Source organism: Chlorocebus sabaeus, chromosome 22 (genome assembly GCF_047675955.1).
Source record: "Chlorocebus sabaeus isolate Y175 chromosome 22, mChlSab1.0.hap1, whole genome shotgun sequence".
NCBI lineage: Eukaryota > Metazoa > Chordata > Mammalia > Primates > Cercopithecidae > Chlorocebus > Chlorocebus sabaeus.
In genome coordinates this window covers 21,416,339-21,433,528 of record NC_132925.1, presented here as the reverse complement: position 1 = coordinate 21,433,528, position 17,190 = coordinate 21,416,339, and the positions used below count along the sequence as shown (strand labels likewise).

General features: G+C 40.6%; 2 protein-coding genes across 8 annotated transcripts in view; one reads left to right on the top strand and one right to left on the bottom strand.

Annotated features, from left to right (window-relative positions):
• Positions 1-5,012, bottom strand: LOC103228442 (putative protein ARB2BP). The gene is made up of 2 exons (XM_038002440.2): positions 4,724-5,012; positions 1-2,018 (listed from the first exon to the last, which is right to left on the bottom strand). Exon 2 carries the CDS (start codon positions 2,007-2,009, stop codon positions 921-923), a length of 1,089 nt encoding a protein of 362 aa, XP_037858368.1. The 5' UTR covers positions 2,010-2,018; positions 4,724-5,012; the 3' UTR covers positions 1-920.
• A 5,006-nt stretch (positions 5,013-10,018) lies between these two features.
• Positions 10,019-17,190, top strand: part of SENP7 (SUMO specific peptidase 7) — a 192,239-nt gene continuing 185,067 nt past the window's right edge. For 4 of the 7 annotated variants that reach the window (XM_007985973.3, XM_007985977.3, XM_007985976.3 and 1 more), the window contains exon 1: positions 10,019-10,486. Coding sequence is in view for 6 of the 7 variants with exons in the window: in XM_007985977.3 (XP_007984168.3) it covers positions 10,447-10,486 (40 nt within the window). In the remaining variant the exon portion in view is untranslated. Of the gene's footprint in view, positions 10,487-14,918; positions 15,008-17,190 lie in introns of those variants that run through there. The other 3 variants (XM_007985978.3, XM_007985972.3, XM_073009685.1) reach the window with 2 other exon arrangements.

The following is a 17,190-nucleotide window of genomic DNA, read 5'->3' as shown; positions in this document are numbered from 1 at the left end:
ATTAAAACATTTTTTTTCCTTCAGACCTGGTGAACGGAGTACAAGTTTTAACTAAAAACATAAACAGACAAAGAATGCAGTTTGCTTGTGATGTTTAATTTTTATGTTCACTTGTAATTTTACTATGATATTAATATTACAGAAATCAAAGATTGATTCTATATCTAATTTTTATCAATTGCCATTTTGCTGTCATTATATCAAACCATAGCTTTTTTAAAAAAAGATCTTCACACTTAACTAACACTGTAAAATATTAATGATGGCACTGAATTCCCAGTTCATCAATAGGCTACAAAAGAGAATATGTTCACTTTTCAAAAAAGCAACGAAATGGCCGGGTGCAGTGGCTTATGCCTGTAAGCCCAGCACTTTGGGAGGCCAAGGTGGGTGGATCACCTGAGGTCAGGAGTTCTAGACTAGTCTGGGGAACATGGCAAAACCCCGTCTCTAGTGAAAATATAAAAATTAGCTGGGCGTGGTGGCACGTGCCTGTAGTCCCAGCTACTTGGGAGGCTGAGGCAGGAGAATTGCTTGAACCCGGGAGGCGGAGGTTGCAGTGAGCTGAGATCATGCCACTGCACTCCAGCCTGGGCTACAGAGTGAGACTCCTCCTCCTCAAAAAAAAAAAAAAAAAAAAAAAAAGCAACAACTGTGGCCATGTGCAGTGGCTAATCCCTATAATCCCAGCACTTTGGGAGGCTGAGGTAAGAGGTTCGCTTGAAGCCAGATTTCCATACCACCCTGGGCAGCAAAATCAGACCCTGCCTCATAAAAACAAAATAATAAAAAGTAACAAATCAAACCTCAAGCCAGAACATCATATTATGTATGAGTTGAAAGTGTTTTTTTTTTTCTTCCAGAATCTATATTAGCAAAGTTGTAGAAGGACAAAAAAAACCTTAGATGACAAAAGTAGTTTAAGCACTTTGCTCTCTTTTTGTGGAACCTCTAGTCACTATTGGCATTTGAGAGAAATTAATGGTTGTTCTGGCTTTTAAAGCTTTTTTAAAGTACTTAAAAATTGACTGAAGGCTAGAGGAAGGGGCTAAGCTGTACTTTTCTGTACCAGCAGAAACCATAGGAAATTCCTTTTTGAAAACAGTAGCTGCAGGTTTATCCAAAGGCTTAGGACTTGTCACCCATTCACGGCAGTGGTGCTTTATCCATGCTAATAATTGTACATCACTTCCCAGCTGGTGTCCTACATGATGTTCAGAGTCAATAAGGGCAACAGCATATACTTTGCTCATCACTTCCCACCTTCTATGAACAAGCAAGTCCATAAAAACCAAGCCTCCATAACCGTGTACAATGAAGGCAATATCCTTGCCTTCAGTCTTTGAAATGAAGTAATCCCATATGTAAGCCATGTGTTCTTCGGGGGTGTTGCTGCATCTTTTTGGAATGCATTTGGGAGGATGCTGGAGAGAGAAAAAGCTCCCACCTGGAACCATTTTTAGAGAAGACGACTCAATATTTTGTGTTAAAAGGCCTTGCCACTCTTTTTCCATCGTTAGTTCCACAAAATTATCATTGGGGTTTAGCACCATTACATCATAATGTGCCTGCAATGCCATTTGAATACATGGTATCTGACTTCCGTGTTGGAGACCATGATGTACTATTGCCTGCTGACTCCACTGACCAGCTCGAAAGACCCCATGGTCTTGAAGAAGGACAAGAAGAGCAGAATGGTGATTTGTTAATGCTTTCTCGCTCATAAAAAAGAAGCTTCTTGGTTCTTCTTCATCAGCCTCAGGTGGGATATATACTTTTTGTAATTTGCACACCTTCTCCAAAAGCTCATAAATATATTGTTCAAGCAAATGGCCAAGGGCCTGGTAGCGCTTGCTATTTTTCTCAAGCACATTTTCATAATAGTTAAAGACAAAAGGCCTTTGTGTTTCAGTGTGTCTGAATTCAGCTTTTTCATTGAAGTCATATTTAAGTTCTCCTAGTAAGTCAGATTGTTCAATAAATTTTTGGAAGCTCAGCTCCTGTGTCATTGGTAACCACTGAAAGTTAAAAGAATAATAGTATATCAGTGCTAGTAAAAGTAAAATGAAAATTTCAGCTTGTCAAATTCTTCCTGCGGCACATGATGCTAAACTAAGCGTGTCAGAAAGACGTTCACCTTCTAACCAGTGGTAAAGATGTTAATTCGAAATAATTGTGAATGTGAGGTCAGGAGATCGAGACCAGCCTGGCTAACACGCTGAAACCCCGTCTCTACCAAAAAACAATACAAAAAACTAGCCGGGCGAGGTGGCGGGCGCCTGTAGTCCCAGCTACTTGGGAGGCTGAGGCAGGAGAATGGCGTAGACCTGGGAGGCGGAGCTTGCAGTGAGCCGAGATCCGGCCACTGCGCTCCAGCCTGGGCGACAGAGCAAGACTCCGTCTCAAAAAAAAAAAAAAAAAAAAAAAAAAAAAAAAAAAAAAAAAGAAAGAAATAATTGTGAATGATTCGAAACAGTGAGAGACTGAATATATGAAGGGACAATGGAGAGACCATATGTAAATATGGATTTTTTTTGACACACAACCTGCCCAGGAAGCCAACCCCTCATTTATAATAAACAACTCAGGAAGTCAGTCTGGTATAAATCAGACTGGCAGGAAATCAGATCTCTATCACTAGTGACAATTCAGGAAACTAACCAGTAACTTCTACAACACTTGGCGCTAAATGGCAAGAACTTCATTAATATCTGACAGCTTTCCTAATTTTGTCCCTATTTCCAACCTGAGACCAACCAGAGAGAGCCAAATACGTACCCCTAGCCAATCACGCAAGATGTCCCCATTTCTAATTAGCTCACCTACAACTTCTCCACGACAACTTGCAATCAGGGCAAATGTGAAGTCTTTTCTTTTTTTCCCCACTATAAAGCTCTCCTACTCTTCTGCTGCCTTGAGTCTCTGCCAAAATGCAAGTGACAGTGGTGGACTCCCTTGCTACAGCAGGCTCAGAATAAATAGGCTTTTCTCATATGGTTGGTCTTTTATTTCTACAGAAGATATTTAATAACTTTTGCTGTTAAATGAATGGCAGAAGATAGAAGCGGGAGTGAAATGTGAATCAGGCAATGGAGATTATGATCAATTCAGCGAATACTAGAAGATACAGGTATTCTGATGTCTGAGAAGGAAGAAAAATAGGCTAGATGAGAAGTTAACTTAGATAGTTCCTTAGGCAGAGCTTAAAGCCGGAAAAAAAGGCTTTGAAAGGTTAAGTGGCTTTCCCCAAAGCCAAACAACTGTCAGAGGAGTGATTGCGCATCAGGCTGACTTTCAAATGAATTTTCTTAACAAATATGTTAACACTCTCCCTTCTTAATTTCTTAACACTGACACTGGCAAACGACAACCCACTTCCAATAAGTAGCACTCCAAATGATTTTCAGTGCAACTCGAGTTGCTATTAGGCCTAAGGCAAAATTCAAATCGTGCTTGCTTGGATGTCTTAAATCTCTTTTAATTTTTTTTTTTTTTTTTTTTTTTTTTTTTTTTTTTTTTGAGATGGAGCCTCACTCTGTCCCCCAGGCTGGAGTGCAGTGGCGCGATCTCGGCTCACTGCAACCTCCACCTCCCAGATTCAAGCAATTCTCCTGTCTCAGTCTCCCGAGTAGCTAGGATTACAGGTGCCTGCCATCATGCCCAGCTAATTTTTTTTGTATTTTAGTAGAGACGGGATTTCACTGTGTTGCCCAGGCTGGTCTTGAATGCCTGAGCTCAGGCAATCCACCTGCCTCGGCCTCCCAAAGTGTTAGGATTACAGGTATGAGCCACCACACCTGGCCAAATCTTTTTAAATTTTTAAATTAATTTTTTCCCCACTTCAATAAGCTGGTCTAAGATTTCTTGCTCCCTTCTCACTTTCTAAATCTTATTCTCTGACCCCTGTAACCCAAAAGGTCCTTTACAAAGGTTTTTGGTTGTCCAAAGCACTATCCAGACTGCTCGCTATTCCTTCCTTTTCTATTAAAAATGCTTCTAGTCTTTGCTGATCTCAGGTGTTATTTTTGAAAGACAGGGCCTGACTCTGTCACCCAGGATGGAGTGTGGTGGTGTGATCACAGTTCACTGCAGCCTCGACCTTCTGATCTCACAGTTCACCTCAGCCTCCCAAGTAGCTAGGGCTACAGGCACATGCCACCATGCCTGGCTAATTAAAACAAATTTTTTTTAGAGACGGGATCTCACTATGTTGCCTAGGCTGGTTTGAAACTCCTGGCCTCAAGTGATCCTCTTGCCTTGGCCTCCCAAAGTGGTGGGATTACAGGTGTGAGTCACCATGCTCAGCCTTTCTCTCAGATGTTATTATGTAATTAATTTACTTTTTCTAAAGGGTAAATAATTGACAGACTTAACCATCCTTTAAAAAAAAAAAGCCTTGAAAATGGATGCAATGCATGGCAAAAATCCATGCTTCAAAAATCCAAGAATGTTTTACATTGAGGCCATGGTGAAACAATCTAATGGGAAGTCATAACCTTATTCAAAATTTTCAGTGGCGATGTTTGTTGACTTCTTGTTTCCAGACTGGCATGTAAAAATCTTGGAAGTTGCTACTCAGTCCTAACAAGTAAAAAGCTAGACAAACTGAAAATCAAAAGCTCTTCTTCATAGGATCCATAAAAGAAGTAAGGTTATTGGGCATACTACCGCCTCCAAAATCGGAGGGACTAAAAGCACGTCAATATAGAGAATCACAACTTACCAGAGCAGAAAGTAGCTGCTGAAGCCGCCAGTGGAACAACTACCAGGATAGGTAAATGTGAAGGATCAGTGTGGACAAGTCAGAGGGACCTAGCCATCCCCTCTTCCTCGCTCCCCAATTTTGTTTAAGCTCCTGGAGCTCTCACAGGTCCTCAGGGTGACTATCCATACTTCTGATAGTGGGTGGGGAAAAGGAGCCATTTTGAAATACGCCAGAGCATTTTGTTCTTCTTAACAAGGTCTGCCCTCAGGAGAAGCTATTTAATCAGAGGCTAACCTGCTGGGGCTTTATCAGAGCCTAACTGACTTGGGGGAAGGGAAATATCCAACTCTAGACCACTCTAGCTACCCTGCCCAACCCAAGGGGGTTGTAGTGAACTGAGACCTGTGAAGTTCACAGTCTAGATGCACAGGCTTACTAAAATTCTCAATGGTCTCCCTTCTCACTCAGAATAAAAACTAAGTTCTTACCATGGCCTACATGGTCTCACGTGGCCATTAGCTCTCCAATGCCATTTCCTACCACTTTCTCACTGGTTTACTCATCCAGTTACATGATCTGGGGTTTAGCTCCTTCTCAGGTGTCATTTCCTACCACTCTCTCACTGGCTTACTCATCCAGTTACATGATCTGGGGCTTAGCTCTTTCTCAGGTGTCATTTCCTACCACTCTCTTGTTTACTTCACCATAGTCGCACCTGGTCTACTTTGCCATCAATTTGTGAAGCAAGCTCCTGTTTTAAGGATATTCACTCTTGCTAGGCCCACAGCCTGGAATATTCCTCCCCTTTATAGATATCTATAGGACTTTTATTTTAAAGTTTCTGCCCACTTTTTATCTCATCAGAGTGATTTTCTTTGAGCAGTCTATCATAATGAGTAACTCTCTCCCTTCCTTTTTTTTTTTGGGCACTTATTACCAACTGACATATGTTTGCTTATTGTCTACTTCTTTCCATTAGAATGTAAATTCCATGACAGCAGGAACAGGGACTTGGTTTTGTTCACTAGTGTATCTCCAGTTGTTGGAATAGTGTCCGGTGCACAGTAAGCACTTAAATATTGTTAGAATTTTACAGTTTTTTGCCAAGCACATGAAGCATACTTTAAAAGTCCTCTAGCAATACATTAATACATAAGAGAAAGATGCAAAGCTTTTGAAAAATTATAGAGACTTGTTTTATAATTCTAACCTTAATAAATGTCAAAGGTTTATGAATTATTCTTAGAGAATATCCCACCCATCAATTTATATATGTTTTGTCTTTTGCAAATCAAGATAAACCATCTCAAGCAAATTCAATATGGTTCATTAAACAAAAGAGGGAGACAATGAGACAATTTTTATGCTTAATTTTCCAAAGAATGGATTAGAATAAGATAGTTTAGGGGAGGAAAAATAATTATTTCCTTAACCCTCATGAGTTCTTAGTTGGAATGAACCCTTGTAACAACAGAAAAACAAAGAAGTTTATTAATGCATGTAGTGCACATCACCTTAGAGAAACCCAAATGAGGGGTAACTCAAAACAGTGGCTTACAACTCTGGCTTATGTAAGTATCTTCAACGAAGAACAATAAATTTGTGGAGAGAAGAAAGAACAAAGGAAAGAGTTTTAGACTTCTAAGGGTGAGAAACTGTGGGAATGTAAATCTACAGAAGGAAACTAATACAGTAAGGTTTGTTTGCAGATTCGTCTGGGGCTTTCTGGGCTGGTAAGAGTCTAGAGAGAATTTATGTCCTGCCTTTTAGCTAGAAAAAAGAGGAGAGAGCTTTCCCTCCATTTCCTGCTTCTTAATTGCCTTCGGCTCAAAAATAATTTTTATATAAAAGAGGTATATTTTGGCCGGGCGCAGTGGCTCACGCCTGCAATCCCAGCACTTTGGGAGCTGAGGCGGGTGGATCACGAGGTCAGGGGTTCAAGACCAGCCTGGCCAACATGGTGAAACCTCGTCTCTACTAAAAATACAAAAATTAGCTGGGCACGGTGGCGGGCGCCTGTAATCTCAGCTACTTGGGAGGCTGAGGCAGGAGAATCACTCGAACCTGGGAGGCGGAGGTTGCAGTGAGCTGAGATCGTGCTATTGCACTCCAGCCTGGGCAACAAGAGCAAAACTTGGTCTCAGAAAGAAAAAAAAAAAAGGCATATTTTGAGGTGACTTTCTGATTTCCTTCAATAGTTTACCTTCAAGAAAAAGACTATTAGAGCTAGAAGGGACTTTATTGATATGCTTAGCTAACATGTTTATTTTATAAATGGATAAGTTGAGGCTTTCAAAGGTAAAGTGGCATGCCCAAAGTAACTGAGGCAGCTCAGGAGACTGAGATATTTTTCCCCCTCCCTTTTTGACTTTTATTTTAGGGTCGGGGGAATGTGCAAATGTGTTACAAGAGTAAATTTTGTGTCACTGCGGTTTGGTATACAAATGATTTCATTACCCCGGTAGCGAGCATAGTATCTGATAGGTAGTTTTACAACCCTCACCCTCCTCCCACCCCAAGATTAGTTTTTACCAAAGATTTAAAAATGCATGGTATTTGACTTTTTATTTCATTCATTCACCAAAAATTCAGTGAGGCCATTTGGTAGGCACTTTGTTTCCTATGTCAAGTACTCCAGTCGTTTAATGCAGACTAAAATTTTAAAAAAGGAGAACAGCATATACGCATTAGAGAGAATTTGAAATTAGGCTTTTCCAGTATCCTGGATTAGGTGGTGACACAGCTGTAATGATTTATTCTAGGTGTGGTTATTTCTTAAAATAAAAAACAATTGTGAAAATATATAGAACAAAATTTACCATTCTAACCATTTTTAAGTGTGCAGTTCAGAGGCATTACGTACCTTCACATTGTTGTGTAACCATTACTGACATCCATTCACAGAATGCTTTTCATCTTACAAAACTGTAACTCTAGACCCATTGAACAATAACTCCCCATTCTCCTCATACTAGGCGCTAGCAACCACCATTCTACTTTCGAGCTCTCTGACTTTGACTTCTCTAGGTTAGGTGTGATTATCTTTAAAGAAGAGGGTGGGTGGGACACTGGAATCACAGACGCAAATAACTTTAATTAGCATATTTGGATTTTTAAGGAACCCCTTTCCTTTCTAGGATCAAAAGTAGTTACATTTAACAATATTTACATTTTTCACAGGTGATTAGTAAGCTTTTATAAAAAAGTAATTTTATAATCTGAGAAGTTAGGAAATCCCCTGGTTACAGAGTAATAATCTAATACATTAGTTATAATCCTTTTTTATATTTAGGAACAAGGTCCTTTTGTATATACCATGCCATTAAGAAGCACAGAATAGAGAATACTTTTACTCAGAAAATTTAAAAATATCTAATGATAGTTTTTTTTTTAACAATGAGTAAGTTTTCATTTATTTTCATATTTAGGAAAGCAAAACAAAACACAACACCTCTAGAAAATATATTTTAAAGAAAGAATACTGTTTTGGTACAAAAGCAGCACTATTTTTCTTTTCCCAACACAGAAAGTGATTATGCAGTTTTTTTAGAAAAATAATAACGCCTGTATTACAATTCCATTTAGTAAATTGTAGAAAATAATAGTGATTGTGAAATTATATCTGTAGAAATTTCAAAATAAGAGGAAAGTACTTAATGTCCCTCCCCACTGTTCACCTCTCCCTAGGAAACACAAAAGCTGTATTTAATCCACCAGAGGCAAGGACATATAGAAAAAATAATATCAGAGATAGGAAAAAAGAAAAGCAGATGTCACTAAGTGTTGGTTTTACCAAATTGGAGTATGTAACAGAATTGTCTGGGAAGTTTATTTTTTATTTTTATTTTTGAGATAGGGTATCTGTGTGTCGTCCAGGCCAGAGTACCGTGTAGTGATCATAGCTCACTGCAGCCTCAAAGTCGTGGACTCAAGTAATCCTTAAATCTCATCTTCCCCAGTAGCCGGGACTATAGGTGTGCTCCACCATGCCCGGGTAATTTTTGTTGTTTTTTTTGGAGACAGTCTTGCTTTGTCACCCAGGCTGGAGCCTGATCAAGGCTCACTGCAACTTCAACCCCACGGCTTAAGTGATCTTCCTGCCTTAGCCTCTTGAGTAGCTGGGACTGCAGGCATGCTGGCCACCATGCGTGGCTAGTTTTTAAATTTTTTTGTAGCGAGGAGGTCTCACTATATTGCCCAGGTTCATATCAAACTCCTGGGCTTAAGTGATGTGCCCGCCTAGGGTGAGTCATGGCATCTGGCCTGTATATTTTTGTGGAGAGAGGGGTCTTGCTTTGTTGCCCAGGATGGTCTTGAATGTCTGGGCTCAAGCTATTCTGCCTCGGCCTCCTAAAGTGCTGGGATTACAGACATGAGCCACCGTGCCCGGCCCAGCTTGACTTTTGAGTCAGTTAAGTTCTTTGGTTAAAAAAATTAGTTTGTGAGGAAACTGAACATTCAATTATTTTTCAGAAAGCAATGTTTTTGTTAAACAGAAATTAACCAAATAAACCAACAAAATGAGATCCCTACAGTGAACCTCAATCCCAGCAAGACTTAAAGTGTATCTGCCTTGCGGTCATTACTGCCATGTAGAACACTTCCCCAAGCCCAACACCCCACAACACCTGGGGCCTCACCTCTACCTGGGGGCTGACCATATTATAATTAGGAAGGCTTGACTCATGAAGAAGGGGACTGCTTTAGTGGACGAGTTGGGCCGATCCCTTTATTGACTCCATTAGGATGGGAGATGGGGGTTGGAGGGATAGGGGTGAGGGGTATAAAGGGGCCGGCTTGGGAATCAAACCCGATTTCCAGAGTCCCTTCGGGCTTGGAACATGCCAGAAACATTTTCCCTGCTTAGAGCACTGTGCTGAATTTTGTTAAACTTGTGATTAAATCATCATGAAAGCTTACACGTTCATTTAAAAATTATTCAGATATGCACCATTAGGGATAAGGCTAATAGTACCAGACCTTGAGTTCATTGATGACCGGTCTAGTCCCTTGAGTATCGTGGTAAATGTTAATTGAACAAATTCCAGTTTATAGCCACCCACTTTTTGTCATCTCAGTATTTCAGTTATTGAAAAATTAAGTTCTAGCTTTTAAGGAACTTTAAAAATCACGAGTTTCAATTTTAAAAAGAAATTCTCTCTAAGACATTTTTCCTCGTCAGTCTACTTATTTCCAGTGCAAATGCTAAACTAATAGCTAGGCTATTATTAGGTGATTTTGCCATCTTAAAATCTTTTGGTTTCTGAGTTCGAGGAAGGGCGTTTAGAGCAAATATGTAAGAGAGGCTGTCAGGAACGTAATACTGCAAACACTAACGTTTTGTTTTCATAGTTGCTTGGCCACCTCGCGAGATTCAGTGAACCGGAGGAGTTCCTGTTTTCCCCTTTTAATTGTTGTCAATCTAATCTTCAAAGTCAACAAAGCTAAAATCGAGCACCCAGATGGTTCACTTCCCCAGAGGGGATCAGATCATGAAATAAACCCCACTAAAAAAAACGCTGGAGGAGACAGCCCACAGAGAAAAGTCCCAGGAAATGATTTCCGGTTGATGGTGGGAGGGGCAGCTGATTTCCGGTCGAAGGGCAGGCGACGGCTCTTGCGCAAGCGCGCTTCGCACATTGCTGGCTTTTTTTTTTTCTTTCCCCTCCCCCTCCCTCTCCCAAGCCGGAGGGGTCCTGAGGTGACAGCGCCTGCAACTGAAATTTCAGCAGCGGGAGAAGATGGACAAGAGAAAGCTCGGGCGACGGCCATCTTCATCCGGTGAGAAAGGCTCGGAGGAGGGTTAAGCATATTGTCTCCTACCCCGGGCAGACGGGAGGCGCTGGCTGCAGCTGGGGTTGCGGCCCGAAGCCGCGAGGGCGAGGGCGAGGGCGGGGGCGGGGAGAGGAGGGGGCGCGCACAATGGAAGGCTCCCGGGTCGTCCCCGCCCCTCGAGGCGAAGACCCGGTCCGAGCTGTCATCGAAGCCTCGGGCGCTCTTCACCTCAAAACCCCTTTTATTTTTTCCCTCCTCCCGCGAACACTCTCCTTGCGTCTCATCGGCCCATGGATCTTCCCGGTTGGCTTGCCACTCTCTGCCACGCCTTCCTCGTAATTCCACCAATGTTCCAATTTCATTTCGGCTTCTCAGCGCCTGACCCCACTTTCCTCTCTTCCTTTGCTTCTCGACTTTGCGTCCCTTCCCCTCTCCCTCCTCTTTCCCTCAGCAGGTAGCTGCTGCTAGGGAGGAAAGGTGGGGCTTGCGAACGGAGACTCCTTTTCTTTGATACAATGCCTCGCCGGGTCTCGTTCTGCTGAACAGGCCCGCCTAATAGCCTTTTTCTTTTCCAGCCTCCCCTGCGTCTTCCAAAAGTGATTGGAAAGTCAAACAAAGGATTTGAAGCCGTGCTTTCGTTGTGTTTTTATTTTCAGCATATTTTTGTTTTGGAAATTACTTTGTTTTAAATGACTATCTTCAGTTTTGTGTACAACGTCTTGGAAACAAGAAGGTGGAGTTATAAAGACGTGAGGTAGAGTTCCTCCCAGTCGAGAAGTTTTTGTCAAACATTTCATCCATTAAGGGGTCCTCAAGTCCTTGTGTTAAGTCCTACGGGTGGTAGGAGGAGAGAACGAGGACTCACATGCTTACAGCCCCCAAACGAACGCCCAATGAATCAATTTCATTTCATTTTTCTGTTTCTTATGGTACCGTTGATTTCTGCAGAAACATTGTTGACAATTCCAAATTTATTTAGGAGTGCCCTGTGGCAGTGCATCTCAAACTTCTTTCAGCCTTCATTGCAAAGGAGAGTGATTATGGATCTCTGGGGACACTACTTGAAGCCGTTGAAAACCTGAAATCCCTTTTCATATGCAACCAGTCAGTGTTAGCGGTTTTGGTGTGTATTCTGGAGATAGTAGTTTTCTCCTTTGAAAGCACATGTATAAACGATATATGTGTATATTTATACATACATGTAGGTATATGCCTCCAACTGATGTTTAATAGTCTCCACCCCGCACCAAACCTCTAAGTAAAATGGACACATTAGGAAAATGCACAGCGCTTAGCTGGCGTCATTTGCGTGCTTCCTAACACAGAACTCTAGGTATAATCGTATCTTCCTTTGAGATGCACAGCTTTTTAAAAATAAATGCATTTCATCTAGGTTTAATACATTTTTGGGGAGGGAAGGTAAGATATTTGCCTTGTACTTCAACAAGTCACATTGCCCTTTACCTGATTACACTTAGATTTATTTATTTGTCACAGTAACTTGATGTAAGTAGTTGTGGGAAGTGGGTTTTGATAATAAAGCTGTTTATCCTTAAAAGACATTGATATTTACGTTAGTTATATGTCTGGAGAGCGTTTTCTTTTTCTCATGATCTCTCTTTTGGAGCTGTCCTTTCTGAAAAATAAGTATAATAAAATCCATACCCAAATCTAATGTTACCTAGCCGTTCTCCAGTATGCCGCTAATTTTAAGATGTGCACAAATTAATTTTTAAGTATGCTTCTGCTTTTCTTAATAGTGTATATTTAATTTCCTGATATGAATTCTCAGAAATAAAACACGATCAGCTGGTTGAAAGATTCCGTGTAATGGTTGTATGCATGCAGTTGCCATTTCATTGTAAGTTGTTGCTAATTGGAACACAAATGAAGTGACTTTTTTTTTTTTTTTTTTTTTTTTTTTGAGACGGAGTCTCATTCTGTTGACCAGGCTGGAGCTCAGTGGTGCAGTCTGGGCTCACTACAACCTCTGCCTCTCGGGTTCAAGCGATTCTCCTGCCTCAGCCTCCCTAGTAGCTGGGATTACAGGTACCCATTACCATGCCTGGTTAATTTTTATACTTTCAGTAGAGATGGGGTTTCACCATGTTGGCCAGGCTGGTCTTGAACTCCCGACCTCAGGTGATCCACCCGCCTCGGCCTCCCAAAGTGCTGGAATTACAGGCGTGAGCCACCGCACCCGGCCATGACATGACATTTATAGTCATCAAAGTTTCCTAAATACACGGAAGAGTTTGATTAATAAAACAGGAAGAAGAGGTAGAAGGAGGGTGGGTAGCAGTAGAAAGATAAAATAAAACACAAAATTTGAAGTTTTATCTGTGAGACTACATTAGGCTGCCCTAAACTATCTCCTAAACAAGGAAGAACTGTAAAATGTTCACAGTGGACTGCTCAAAACTTTTTCAGTTGCAAGTAGCAGAAACCCAATTCCAGCTGGTTTAAGGTAAACACATGTATTTGTGACTCACATAACTGATAACTATAACATTAAAAGCAGTATATTACATGGTGTTACACATTAAAAGATGGCTGGCATCAGAGACAGGTTCACTGAAGTTGAATGATAAAGTGTGTGGGAGTAAGGGAGAATGACCATTAAAAGTATTAACAAAAATATAGCACAGATAAATTAGAATCATAGACTGCAATTTTCAAATGAATTTTTTGAATCAAAATAGGAAACGTCAAGTAAATTTGAACCAACTTTCAACTGATTGCTTCAGGCAACATTCTTGGAGACCTGTATCACTCTCATTTTCAGTTAAGGATACATATGTTCTTTAACTACTTAGGCACTAGACACTGTGCTAAGAACTTTAGAAACTTCAGTATTTTCAAAAGCCTTGTAAGGTAATTGTTTTTCATTTACAGATGAGAGAACTGGAATTTAGGGGCAGGATAAAGATTAGTAATAGCTAGTAAGAAACAAGATTCAAAATGTGGTCTCTAATGATAAGATCTATAGTTTTAACTTCATTTACTGCTACTAGTGTCCCTGATGGTATAGCTGTCTTAAATCTTTCAGTAGGTCCAGGTGATGTTTACTTTGCATTGAAAGTGTAATGAATGATAATTGAAGCTCAAGATGAGAACTTACAATTAGTTATGGTAAAGCTGCATTATTTGCAGAGATCTTAGTTGAAGTCATTGGAATGAATGGAATTGCCCACAAAAATAATATTGAGTGAGGAAGATCTTAAATCACATACAACTAACTTCAAAGTGGGGAGGAAGAGATACTACTAACCGGTTAGGTAGATTAGGAATGTGACAGGTTTGGGAAGATAGGGGGGAGAGTAAAAAAGAAATGTTAGCATTTCAGAGAGTTAAAGTAGCATGAGGGTGCTGGATTTGGCAATTAGGAGGCCACTTTTACTAATGGTAAGAGTGGTTAGTAGACTAGTAGACAAAAGTCAAATTTCAAAAGCCTAGACGAATGAGTGGTGGTGAGGAAATGGGGCAGCAAAAGTAAGCTGAGAAAATGAGATGGGAAGGAAAGATTTCTAGAACAAGCTTGAGTAGGAAATTAGGTAGAAAGGCTTGTTTTTTTTAAGATTGTGAGAGACTTAAATCAGGTTGGTAGGGAGCAGGAAAGGGGTAGAGAGGGAAAGATTGAATATATATCAGGTGGGAGATAATGGAGTGAGGTCCTGGAAGAATTGGGAGAGATGGATGGCGTCAAAGAACAGTTTGATGAGACATAGGGAAAGGAGAAAAGATGGATAAAGATATAAACATATCTTGGGACTAAAGATACTGCAGTTATGGCTTCTAAATGAAATAGTAAGGTAATCTTTAGAGAAAGGGGCTTTTAAATGGTACTGGGAATGCGAGATAGGTCAATTAGGGATGAATACATATTAAGTACTCTTGCAGTCTTAGTTAAAACAAGTGTGAGTTTTATAGTAGTTGGAGCTGTTAATACTTTGTGACTTAGTAGTGCCAAGCAGTACAGAAGCAAGAGTTTGCAAAAAAAAAATGAGTTTAATTTTACTTAGAATTAAAGGGTGTGGCAAGATGTAAGGGCAAAGAGTGGATTTAGTGGGAGTGAGGAAGACAGTATATAGAATGAAAGGCTTGCATTTGAGAACTTAAGTGTTTTCCTTAAAGGCATTCTTGAATGCATATTGCTGAAATGGAGATATTTAGAAGTTTGTACCATTAAATGAAGATGATTCCATTGTTTGAGTGAGTTGGTTAATGGATGTTTTAGTGCTTCAGAATGATGGTGAATTTTGATCATACTTAAACTATGAACCAAGAATCAGAGTATTCTAGGCATGGAGAGGATCTTGGGTCAGTAGATGGCAGTCATAAATATGGGCAAGGGAATATATCCATTTTTTTTTTTTTTGAGATGGAGTCTCCAGGCTGGAGTGCAGTGACGTGATCTCAGCTCACTGTAACCTCTGCCTCCTGGGTTCAAGCGATTCTCCTGCCTCAGCCTCGTGAGTAGCTGGGACTACAGGTGCTGGGACTACAGGTGCATGCCACCATGCCCAGGTAATTTTTGTATTTTTAGTAAAGACGGGGTTTCACCATGTTGGCCAGGATGGTCTTGATCTCTTGACATCGTGATCCACCCGCCTTGGCCTCCCGAAGTGCTAGGATTACAGGTGTGAGCCACTGTGCCCAGCCGGGAATGTCTCCAATTTATGTCAATTTTAAAGGAGGAATTATTGCAATAAAGTTAGAATATTAATGGGAGATGGTGGTGGTGGGGAAGAAAAATTTTTTTTGTCTCCCCCCTACAGGAAACAATGGAGATTGTTAATCTCTACTTCTGTTTTATAAGTAGGAGAGTTTTAACAAAGTAATATAGCTAATAAAAAGCTAGGATTTAGTTAACCTAAGGTGGAGGAGAAGTTCAAAGAAAATATTCAAAATTTAAGGAAACTGTATTGACTTTGGAAAAGAATTTAGTAAACTAGGGAAGAGTTGGAGAAGATGTAGATGAGGGGGTAGAATTGAATTATATGAGGTGTGATAATAAGAAGGTGATAGGCTATAGAGATTGACATCTTGGTGGTGATTCCTAGGCCTGATGATGGAAGGCAGAGGATTGAAAAGTAAATTAAGGGGGCATGGTAACACAGAGAATGGGTTATGAATAAGATTGAGTAGCTCCAAAGATCCAGACTAGAATTCTGTTATAATGCCTTCCTGATGAATAACTTTCATTTGGGTTTTCAGTAGTTTATGAATCTGGCTGATGTGGGCTGCTTCATCCTAGTTTGTGTGTGCTTGTATCGGTAAATCACCCTTGGGTTGTGCCTGGCTCCACCCATTTCTGCCTGTCTAAACTTTATTCTTCAAAGCCCAGTTCTTTTTTTTTTTTGAAATGGGATCTTGCTCTGTTGCCTAGGCTGGAGTGCAGTGGCATGATCATAGCTCCCTGCAGCCTTGAACTCCTGGGCTCAAGCTATCCTCCTACCTCAGCCTGCCGAGTAGCTAGGTCTGTAGGCACACACTATCACGCCTGGTTATTTAAAAAAAAAAACAAACTTAGTTTTTGTAGAGATGGGGTCTCACTGTGTTACCCGGGCTGGTCTTGAACTCTTTGCCTCAAGCGATCCTCCCACCTTGACCTCCCAAAGTGCTGGGATTATAGGCATGAGCCACCATGCCTGGCCCAAGCTCAGTTCGGTAGTGCCTTTCCAAGAACCATTTTCTTAACTCAAACTTAAATTTATACCTGTTTCTGCACTTCTGTGGGTCTTTATGTCTCTTATATGATGTTTATCAGATTCCATCATATATTCTAGCTTGCTGAGTTGTCTAATGTCTACTGCTATACTATTAACACTGTGACAGGGACTGTCATTAATTTTATTTCCCCATAGCATCCAGTATGCCTAGAGTGTACTGGTTTAGAGTATCATCTCTGGAGTATGACCAGTGATGGATCACTGTGGTAACATTGGGGAAGTTATTTGGATCCCTCAAACCTTAATTTCTTAATCTATCAGATGGAGATAATACATTATTGATTTCATGATGTCAGGATTAAGGAAAATAATTTGTTTACAGCACTTAGCATAATGCCAGGCAATGATAATTACTATTATGTCAAATAAATAGGCTGGGTACGGTGGCCCATGCTTGTAATCCCAGCACTTTGGGAGTCCAAGGTGGGCAGATCACTTGAGCTCAGGTGTTGGAGACCAGCCTGGCCAATATGGTGAATCCCTCTCTCTACTAAACATATAAAAAATTAGCCAGGCATGTCCTTCCTGTAGTCCCAGGTGGTCGGGAGGCTGAAGCAGGAGAATTGCTTGAACCTGGGAGGCAGAGGTTGCAGTGAGCTGAGATCATACCACTGCACTCCAGCCTGGGTGACAGAGCAAGACTCCATCTCAAAAAAAAAAAAAAAAAAAAAAAAAAAAAGAATAAATAAGTGACTGAATGGGAAAAGTTATGCTTTTAACTTTTTGACTCGTATATTTAGAATGGGAGTAATTGGAGAGATTTTCCTATATGCTAATGCTGAAATACTGCAGTCTCCTAAAGGGAGATACTTGACTATAAAATGTTATAGTTACCATTTCTTTTGCACCAACTATATGTTAGACGTAATGCTAAATGCCTTAATATAGACTATCATACTTTAATCTTAACAATTAAAAAGGCATATATTCTCTCCCGTTTTACAGATGAGAAACTGAGACTCAGAGAAGTCACAACTA